Here is an 11,105-nt window from a genome sequence, read left to right as displayed (position 1 = left end):
GAGAGTTCGTCAGCCAGTATCCTCTGGAAAGTTCATCAGTCAGTACCCTCTGGAGAGTTCATCAGTCAGTACCCTCTGGAGAGTTCATCAGTCAGTACCCTCTGCAGAGTTGATCAGTGAGTATCCTCTGGAAAGTTCATCAGTCAGTACCCTCTGGAGAGTTCGTCAGCCAGTACCCTCTGGAGAGTTCATCAGTCAGTACCCTCTGCAGAGTTGATCAGTGAGTATCCTCTGGAAAGTTCATCAGACAGTACCCTCTGGAGAGTTGATCAGTCAGTACCCTCTGGATAGTTGATCAGTTAGTATTCTCTGGAGAGTCTTTTCTCGTGTAACCTCTGGTCTACAGAAACTTTCCCTCATTTATCACAAGAGATCGACGCAAATAAACCACAAAAGACGGAAATCTATGGTAGTGATATCATGAGTTTACTCACACAGCATCAGTCTCTTGTACAATGAGGCCACGAGTGATGACTGTCCTTACCGGGAAGCCATCATCAGAAAACTACTGTTAAATCAGGGGGGGGGGGGTTGTCTTTAATTTTTTGGGGGCAATGTTTTTTTCTAGACCTTTATTAAAACAAAAATATTTTTAATTTTAATCTGATACTTTCAGGAAGAGTTTTCAGCAGACTACTTATCAGCACAGACGGGAGTATACTGACTGGTAACACAGCTGATAACTCAGGATCCACCATCGTATTGCAGTACATGGTATGAGTGATCTAAAAAAAATTGGAAAAATTCAAGAAAAAAAAACGTTTTTCAAAATGTAAAAGTTTAAAGAAAATATATATAAAAATTCTAATTCTGTTCCCCCATGAAAAATAAAGATAAACATTTTTCATATCGCTGCATTCGTAAAATCCGGTGTAATAAAATATGAATTAATTCCTCCGATCGGTGAACGTTCTAAAGAGAAAATAAACTTTTTACAACATTTCAATAATTTTTTTCATTAGATAAATAGAGAAAAAAATGGAGGTATCAGTAATCAGATTGATGTGGACAATCATATTTCCAGGTCATTTTTACCACGCAATGAACACCGCAAAAAAAAAAAAATGGCGGAATTGCATTTTTTTTAAAGGGGTTAATAAAGGTTGTGATATGGGAAAATAAAATTCCAAAAAATATGAAAAAAAATCTATTTAATACAAAATCCTGATTTAAATAACAGATCATTTTATGATGACATTTTCCCTTTAAGACTAAAGTGTACGGTTAGATATAAATGATGAAGAGCAAAAAAAGCAGTAAAACCAGGATGTGCAGCCTAAATATGAAGACAACTAAGGTCAAGTCAGTGAAATCCGCAAATCTACAGCAATAAGGATACCGCAGACAGGAGGACAGCGCAGACAGGAGAGCGGAGCAGACAGGAGAGGGGAGCAGACAGGAGAGCGGAGCAGACAGGAGACCGGAGCAGACAGGAGACCGGAGCAGACAGGAGACCGGAGCAGACAGGAGAGGGGCGCAGACAGAAGAGCGGAGCAGACAGGAGAGAGGCGCAGACAGAAGAGCGGAGCAGACAGGAGAGCGGCACAGACAGGAGGACGGTGCAGACAGAAGAGCGGCGCAGACAGAAGAGCAGCGCAGACAGAAGAGCGGAGCAGACAGGAGAGCAGCGCAGACAGGTGAGCGGAGCAGACAGGAGAGCGGAGCAGACAGGAGAGCGGAGCAGACAGGAGAGCGGTGCAGACAGGAGGACGGAGCAGACAGGAGAGCGGTGCAGACATTAGAGAGGTGCAGACGGGAGAGCACCGCAGACAGGAGAGAGGCACAGACAGGAGAGCAGAGCTGACAGGAGAGCGGCGCAGACTGGAGAGAGGCACAGACAGCAGAGGGGAGCAAACAGGAAAGCTCACAACACCACCAAACAGTACTTATCATGGAGGACTGGAGGAGTAGAGGAATGGAGCCCACCACCGGCCACCTCAATGGCGGTGTCAGGACCATGTTGGCTAATCGAGGCTGCGTGAAGATACATGATGCAGGCCCTGATGGCCATGGAAGCCCCCTTCTTTCCTCTCCACTCACAAGAAATGAATAGTTGGTAATAACTTTCTAGGTCGGACGAGTTCACGTGTGCTGAGCCCCTTGTCAAGGTCACTCGGTGATGACAATTCATCCCCTCCTATGTCCATACTGGAGGCCATATTGGTTGTGTATCCTGTTGTTTGATGGTGGCTCCAAGTGTTGAAGTCAGTCCATCCTCAATGTAGGAGATCTTTCAGCCACTTGCTATTCAGTGGTGCTACCGAGATGGGAAACCATCAATCCATTGACTCCTATATTGATGCAGGGGGTCATAGTGGATATGCATTGTTATCTGATGGTGGCGCCAGCAGTGGCATAGCATGGGTAGGTAGCGCCCAGGGCAAGGCAAGTATTTTGTGCCCCTTAACCTGGACCATTAGCTTTCTGTGAGTCCCTTCCGCCAGTCCAGTATTGAACTCCTTGTCCTAAAACTACATGTATTATCTTTTAAGAAAATACTGATGGAATTATAGTTTTCCATATAGCCCTCTAGTTTTTTTTCTGTTGATATCAAATTTAAAAAATAAAAAAAGTTAAATATTGTTATAATTTGTTTTTACTTTTTATTTTCTATAACATTTTTTATGTAACTATTTTATTACCATAACCCTAGCCCTAACTCTAACCTTAGCACTAGCGCTGGCTCAAACTCCAACCACCATCCAAGACCTAACCCAGTCTCCAACCCTAGCCCTAACTCAAACCTTAGCCCTTACCCTTGCCAAAATCAAACCTTATTCCTACCTTTAACCTTGGCCCTAGCCCGGGTCAAAACTCTAGCCCAAGCTCCAACCCCAGTTCCAATACTATCCCTGATTCTAACCTTAGTCCTACCTCTAACTTTAGTCCTAACCCTGGCCCAAACCATAACAACCCCAATCCTAACGCTAACTCGGACCCTCGCCCAAACTCTAGCCACAAGCCGAGCCCTCAGTCTCCAACCCTAACCCCAACTGTAACCTTAGCACCACCTCTAGCCTTAGCCCTTACCCTTGCCCCAACTCGAACCTTATTCCAACCTTAGCCCTAGCCCAACTCTAGCCCCAATCCAAGCCCAAAGCTCCGACCCTTGCCCTTATTCTAACTTTAGCCCTACCTATAACCTTAGTCCTAACCCTAGCCCAAGCCATTGCCCCCATCCTAATGCTATCGCTAACCCTAGCCCAAACTCTAGCTCCAACCCCAATCCTAGGCCTAATTCTAGCCCTATACTAGCCCAAAGGGAGAGATTTTGCACCTACATAAAATTTGGCATCTGTGGCACCTCCTCCCCAAGCAATGCCACTGGGCACCAGTAATTGATCCATCATCTCTAACATGTTACACAACTATTCATACATTTGTGAAATTGAGCACGTGACATAAATAGGATCTACAGATCTCTGGGGCACCACCAGTAAACTCTCTAGCTCGTAATTCTTACCCAGTCACCCCAGACGTAAAACACGGCATGAAGGGGCTCAGAGAAGATGGCGGAGAAGGTGTGCAGGTGTCTAATTGGCCCTTGTAACTCATAAAAGGACAATTGTCCGGCTTCATAATCCAGATAGATCCTGAAGCTGTGAGAGGACACGTAATGATGGATCTGGCTGACGTCGCTGGAATGTATGGCCGAATACTCCTGATTAAATTTACATAAACCCCAGGACTTGCTGTTGTTTCCGATGTAGGACTGGACGCCTTTCCTGTCTATACTGGGATAACACACCCCAATCATCCAGTCTCCAGACTCACTGGTCTCCACCTCCCAGTAATGGCGTCCCGAGGAGAAGCTCCTTGTGCTCATTACCTGACAATACTGAAATCTCTCCGGGGTTTCGAGACGACACTGATTTAGATCTGACCAGGACACAGATTTCAGATCCCCGGATACTGCCACGTAATTACCAGCAGTGTTTAGATCGAGTAATATATCCAGGGACTCGGACACATAAATCCCTCTTTTCACACCAGTCATAATGTCAGCTAGACCAGCATGTAAGGCCGCAGAGATCAGACCTTCATCTAGATCCCCAGCCTCGTGGACCTTCTTATCTTCTCTCTCTCGGTCTTCATCATCTCCCTCTTGACGGTCATAAAAGTCATCTCTTATGGATGCCCGTCCTTGTAGGACAGTGACGGGATCGTTCATGTGGCACAGCTCCTCAACTTCGAACATTTTCCTGGACAGCTCGTCCTTCTTTATCTCTAGCTGCTGGATCAGGTTGGAGACCGTGTGGGACACCTGCTCTTCCCAGTTGGATATTTCACCGAGGACCCTTTTCTCCAGAAGGTCCAACTGTTCCCGAATATCCCTAAACAGCACATTCACCTGCTTGGTCACTCCGGCTGCTTTTTCTTGGACGTCCGCCCTTCGTTTTTGCAAGTTCTTGACTCGTTTCTCCGTCCTCTTTTTTTTCACAGTCAACTTTTCCAAAAAATGTATTAGCCTGTCTCTTTTTTTTTCGAAAGCTGCATTGATGGGCTCCACGTAGTGTCCCTTATGTTCTCCAAACGCAATGCAAGATACACAGATGCAAACGGCGTCCTTGGAGCAGTAGTATTCAAGGATCTTCTTGTGCGTGGGACATTTTCGCTTCCCGTAAGAGGTGGTCGGCTCTGATAAGACGTGTTCTGGGGACTTGCTGTGGACCCTTAGATGATTGTCACACAGAGACGCTTCACACAGCAGGCAGGATTTGACAGCAGGTACCGGAGAATGAATGCAGTAAGTGCAGAATATCCCCGATGCTTCATGGCCGTCATGGGACATGGATGGACACTCTACTGGGTGGCATGGGTTGATGGTCCTCTGCCATGTTGGTCTCTCGTGAAACCTTTTTCTGCATTCAGGACAGGTGTAAACTCCAGACTCCTGCTGAGCATCCAGTTGCCGATCGATACACCCCCGGCAGAAGCTGTGCCCGCACCTCAAGGTGACGGGATCCGTGTAGTCTCCCATGCAGATGGAGCAGTTTTGCCCATACTTGAAATCAGCAGCTGCCATACTTGCAATCAGGAAGTGTCTCTTTATTTGCCAAATCCAGTTTCAATGGTCGGGATTGTTCCACTCCCGCTGGGAAAAGTCTCAATTCTTCTCTTGGCGTAACTTTTTTTGGGGGGGTATATTAAAAGGCTTTTGACGTTTACGGCAGGTTTCGCCTCGCGGTTATGCCCTGAATGCACAGACGTACCTTTTTTTTTTTCCTGTGTCTCTTTCTCTGTGAGAACGGAACACCAGACCGTCAGCTGTGCTGAAAATTACGCGGTTGCCAGCTGAGTTCGCCATCTTGTGGAAAAAAAGCAGAACGCACGAAGATTTCTTACTCTACGAAATACGCAATAGGCGCATAAGGCGGCACCTGGAGCTGGGCAAATAGTACCGCTGATCTCCGCCACTCCCGAATCTTCTTGTTCACTATCTGGAGCTATTGCCCTTTTGGGGCAAGAAGGGTAAAAAAAAAATAAAAAAATCAAAATATGAAAGTTGACGGAGTGGGGACTCATGGTCAACTTTCATATTTCCAAACCAAGTTCTTGTTCTTATAAGTCCACGCTCAGGTCATCTCCTCCATTTTCCTCTCTGACCCCACACCAAAGTCCATGGCATCATGATCTCCCCTTGCTTTAGTGTTGACTCTCCGCCACAGCTGCCGACAGTGGTAAGAAGCACAAATGTTAGAATGAGGGGTGCTAAAATATACAGGATAATGTGATGGCTCCTAAGGTGGACCAGTACGTCTCTAGCACACCAGGGACATCACATGGCACAATGGTAATGCAATATTCATAGGCCAAATCTGGACTAATAATCTCATGTCCACACCACTCACGGATATATCACTTCTGTGAGTTCAAACATGAGGACTTGGAAATATGGTGGCCAAATTATTCCACGAGGAGGTTCCTGTGGGAAAATCTGACAAATTAGTAATGTTCTGCACCTATCTTTCTGCGCATACAATTAGCCGTCCTCCGCTGACCTCACCACGAGGTGCGGGGAGGGGTCTGGATCCAACATATGAAATTCTATCCAGGAAAAATCACGCCACATCCAGGAAAGATAACGAGAATTGTAGATTTGTCCCAGCTTCTGCAGTGATCTCCTCTGCCTTCTATGTATGTCTTTTTATTATTTCATCTTTTTAGAATTTGTAAACTCTGTCATCCTTTTTCCAGATTAAATGTAAAATTCAATAAGATTGTTTCTTGCTGCTTTAAATGTACCCACAACCTCGAAGAGGGAAAGTATATCCTGTTTGTGTTACCCTGTCTATGCTATTTGTTTATTGCTGTTCTAAATGTACCCACAACCTCAAAGAGGGAAAGTATATCCTGTTTGTGTTACCCTGTCTATGCTATTTGTTTATTGCTGTTCTAAATGTACCCACAACCTCAAAGAGGGAAAGTATATCCTGTTTGTGTTACCCTGTCTATGCTATTTGTTTATTGCTGTTCAATGTACCCACAACCTCAAAGAGGGAACGTATATCGTGTTTGTGTTATCCTATCTATGCTATTTGTTTATTATTGTTCTAAATGTACCCACAACATCAAAGAGGGAAAGTATATCCTGTTTGTGTTATCCTATCTATGCTATTTGTTTCTTGCTGTTATGAACGTTCCCACAACCTCAAAGAGGGAAAGTATATCCTGATTGTGTTACTCTATCTATACCAGAGTACAATAATATCAATTGTCAGGTGCTTGGATAAGCTTTGCGTGTGCTAGTGTGTACCCCAGGACAGGCGTCTCGCTACCTAACAAAACTGAGTGGTGACAGCAAAAAGTGTGGTGTGCAAGTGTGAACTGGCTATGGGGAGCGCTGAGTTTTGCAGTAGGTGAGTGGACAAGTGAGTTTATGACACCCATTATAGCCTATGGGTCTGTTCACATCTCCGTTGATTTTTTTTGACTAATTTTCCACAAGAAAAAAAAAGTTAAAATCTGTACATTACGGAAAAAAAAAACAAAGGACAAGATAAATCTGTTTTTGTCAAGTTTTGGTTTTGCAAAATCCAAGGGTGGTTCTGCCATTGTTTTTTTTTTCTGTTCTGTTTTTCTGATGACAGGTTCCCTTTAAGGATCCATAACCCTTGGAGCCATGATGAGGTTATTCATCCATAGACCCCAAGTTTTATGAATCCAATGTGGACACAATTATCTATATTAGGAGGCCTAATTCTCAAGGTGCCCAAAAGAGACTCCATGACTTCAAGGTTGTCCCACAAATTGTCTTGTAAAATTCTACCATCCCTGAACACACGTGGGCCTGTAGGTGTCATAAACTCACGAACACCACAATTGTCAGATATGTCAAGAAACCGCATGTCCCAAAACGCCCCTTACCTGGAGCTTGGAGGTGGCCCAGCAGCACCCGGACCATGGCTTCAGTGCCCTCCTAGTGACACCTCCATTGCCCACTCCTTTCTACATTGATCGCCACCAGACCCATAAAATGTACCGAGGAGCTTAAACTTCACGTTTAGGTTTCCGTAAAGAGAACAGACGCTTCACATGTTAACACTTCTTTATTCTATTCTTTCATCACAACCAGCACAAATCTAACAAATCCTTCAATCCCAGAAAAGTGTGTTCTTTTTATTGTTATATTTTTTCAAGTGGGCGTGGCTCACAGTGTAATTAGGCAGAGCAGTTTAAAGACACACCCCTGAGGATCCTGTGAGAACTACCCTTTTGGCAAAGACCAGAGACATTGCACTAAATAGAAAAGGAACCATTGTGGCAGATTTAGGAATGTAAAAAGAAAAACCGAATACTCAGAGGAGAAACAGGACAAATTAAGAGCAAAAACTGGACACTGGGCAAATTATTTGTGCACGTAATGAGCCTTTAACTGGATATACTGTATATACACACACCCATCTTTGCCCTCAATTTTGTGTATGCAGCACGTTCATAGACACGTGTAAACAGAGACAAAGCCTATTCAGCGATGGCCCAAGAACTGCCAATGCACAACTACTGACCACCAAGCAACTGGCTCTCATGACTCCCCACAGCTGAACGTTCAGAGAAGAGAAAGCCACTGTCGGACACTTCTGGCGGCAGCTCATTCTCCCTGAAAACAAAAGGATCAGATGATGTCTGGAGACAGAAGGATATGTTGGGGAAGAATCAGGAGGCCTCCATACACATCAGGTGGATGGCCAGTCCTGTTGACATTGGCAGACTTTCATCTCATGTATGGGTGACCTTGGTTACAGAATTTCGGAATTAACTATTTTAGGTATGTAGTACCAATATAATAATGTTATACAGTAAAAACCATAATACCCACATATTCCCACCAGAGAACGTAAGCAAAGTATAAAGCAGGTCGCACACATTACATAGAAGTCGGGTCATAGTGGAACAACCATTGAGCAGACGATCATCCAGTATTTTGCCGACAAAGCCATTCACTGGTTGTTACAGTCATTAAAATGGGCCCTGGGAACAGAAAGAAAGGACATCCTGGGAATGTTCTTCAGGGAAAGATCTTTTGTGGACAGTCAGGCCAAAAACATCAACACGGCATCTTCTTTCCAGACGACGGCTGTCCGACTGGCTAAAAGTGTCATTTGCAATGGGTTAAAATGTCACCAAAACTGGATAAGAAAAACCAAGGACCGATGCTGTCGCATAAGACTTATTTTCAGGGCATTATTTTTGGGGTGTCAATGTGTGGACCTGACCTGGAAGATCAGGCACTCTTCAGTCTTTCCTCCTAATTCTTGATTCTCAACCAATTGTTCTGCACCATGAAAGCAGCGTGAAGGGGCTCAGTGAAGGTGGCGAAGATGGTGTACACGTGTCTAACAGCGTCACTGACTTCATAAAAGGACAGACGTCCATCGTTGTAATCCAGATAGACCCTCACCCTAATACAGAATGTCCTATAGGGTAGTGAACGCGAATGGCCATTATGCTCTGCCACAAGCCCATTATTGCTCCTCTGCAGACACCATGACTTGTTATTACATCCAAGCCTTGACTGGTCACCCTTCCTGACCATACTGGGGTAACACACCCCTACTCCCCAGTTCTCAGAGTCTCTGATCTCCACCTCCCAGTAATGTCTTCCTGAAGAAAAACTTCTTGTGCTTATGACCTGGTCACCCCCAAATCTTTCCTCTTTGTCCGGGAGATTGTGGTGAGATTCTACGTAGGTGACAGTCTTTAGATCGTCTGACATCTGGAGATGATGAGACGCTGAATTTATGTCCAGGCATATGTTTGCAGGTTTCTGTGTATAGAACCAGATGTTCAGTCCTTTCATTATGTCTTCTAACCCAATTTGTAATGTCTTCGAGATTGGGTGCAGGTCCAGACCACCGGCATTGTGTAACGGTTTATATCTCCTTTCTTCTTCCATGGGGCCACATGAGCTCCCCACATCCGACTGCTCTTCCTGTAGGACGATATATGGGTCAGTCATGTTACACAGCTCCTCAATGTGACTCTTAGTCTTGAGCAGCTCCACGTTCTGCTTCTGCAAGTCCGAGATCAGGTCATTATAAGAATTTAACTGCTGTTCTTTCATTTGGAAAATATCACCGATGAGAGTTTCCTCCAGAACTTTGAGTTCCCTCACGATTACTCTAAACCGATCCTGGACTCTCCGAGTTACGACATCTGCCTTTTCTTGGACTTTTCTCATTTCTTCTTGCAAAGTTTGCACTTTTCTCTCAGTCTCCTCAGTTTTCGCATTCATCTCCCCAATAATCTTTCTCAGTTTCTCTTTCTTCTTCTCAGAGGCCTCAGTCAGTGTATCCACCTGGTGTTCCCGGTGTTCTTTGGCCATGGCGCAGGACACGCAGATACAGGTACCATCCACTGTGCAGTAATACCCCAAAATCTTATTATGGATGGGGCATCTTCTTTTAGCCAGGGAAGTGGTGGGGTCAATTAACATGTGCCTCACTGACCTGTTGTGGCTTCTGAGATGTCTCTCGCACATGGAAGTTTCACACTGCAGACATGTTTTAATGGCAGGAGATGGAAGGTCACAGTAATTGCAGAAGACCTTGTTGTCATCATTATTGGGCTGAGCAGTATGGAATTGTTCTGCGATGTTACTAAGGTTTGTGTTCTTGGTTAGGACGGGTCGTCCTTTGAATCTCTTCCTGCACTGAGGACACGTGTAGACTCTTGACCTCTGGGAGTCCAGTGCGTGGTCAATACATGTCCAGCAGAAGTTGTGTCCACACCTTAGGGTTACAGGATCCTTAAATACATCTAAGCAGATCGGGCACGTAAGTTCAGCTGCTAGATCTGCCATAGTTCATGAGAGAAATGAAAGAGAAACCATCAGTGGCCACTCCTTAGGCCTGACGTGCGCCAACATTGAGGAGGCATCTGGTACTTTCCGTTATCAAGGGGGTGTTGTGATATTTATGCCTGGAGGGTAGATTCTTTCCCATAAAGCTCTGAGTCACATCTGGTATCTTCTGATCGCTCGTGTCACAGGATGAAGCATACATATAACCACCTCAGTGCGTGCCTGCTCCTTGCTCTGTTTTCACATTGCAGTTATGGCTGAGTGACCTTTGATATGTTGTAAAATCTCACGAGACAAGAATAGCAGCTACAGAACAGGACATCACAGCCTGGAGCAGAGCCTCACAGGCGCAGGTGCAATGGGGGGGCAGTCCAACCATGCACAAAACCATTCTTCCTCCAGTATTAGGCCATATGGAAGGGATACATGGGGCACCAGCAGGGGGTTATCATGACAGCAGAAGAAAAGAAGTCCATGTAGCACCATTAACAGCCCAGGTCTTCTTCTGGGAGGGATAATTCTGCTAATGAGTAGCTTAAGGGATCTATGAGTAGCCATGCTTAAGTGTGCACACCTTCTCCTGGCCATATCCACCACATAACTAGAAGTATCCGGACGTCACCACTGTGTACATCGCGGTGCATGTGGTTCTTGGATCCACCCTGCCACGGGACGGGACTAGGAGGGGCATAGCTACACAGTTACCTGGTATCTGGTTTTCACTGGAGCTTCTGATGGTGGAGTCAGGTTTGAGCTGCAGGTAGCCACTAGGTACAACTCTCAGACAGGCCTCAGTACTGCA

At 45.2% G+C, this 11,105-nt stretch overlaps 1 protein-coding gene across 1 annotated transcript; it reads right to left on the bottom strand.

Annotated features, from left to right (window-relative positions):
- Positions 1–412: 412 nt before the first annotated feature.
- Positions 413–10,501, bottom strand: LOC143768267 (uncharacterized). Its single transcript, XM_077256960.1, is given in 3 exon segments — positions 413–5,047; positions 8,010–8,101; positions 8,734–10,501. Coding segments are annotated over 3 exon segments (3,264 nt in total). The 5' UTR covers positions 10,304–10,501; the 3' UTR covers positions 413–3,445.
- Between the last annotated feature and the right edge of the window lie 604 nt (positions 10,502–11,105).

Source organism: Ranitomeya variabilis, chromosome 4 (genome assembly GCF_051348905.1).
Source record: "Ranitomeya variabilis isolate aRanVar5 chromosome 4, aRanVar5.hap1, whole genome shotgun sequence".
Lineage (NCBI taxonomy): Eukaryota > Metazoa > Chordata > Amphibia > Anura > Dendrobatidae > Ranitomeya > Ranitomeya variabilis.
This window is presented reverse-complemented; position numbering and strand designations above follow the sequence as displayed.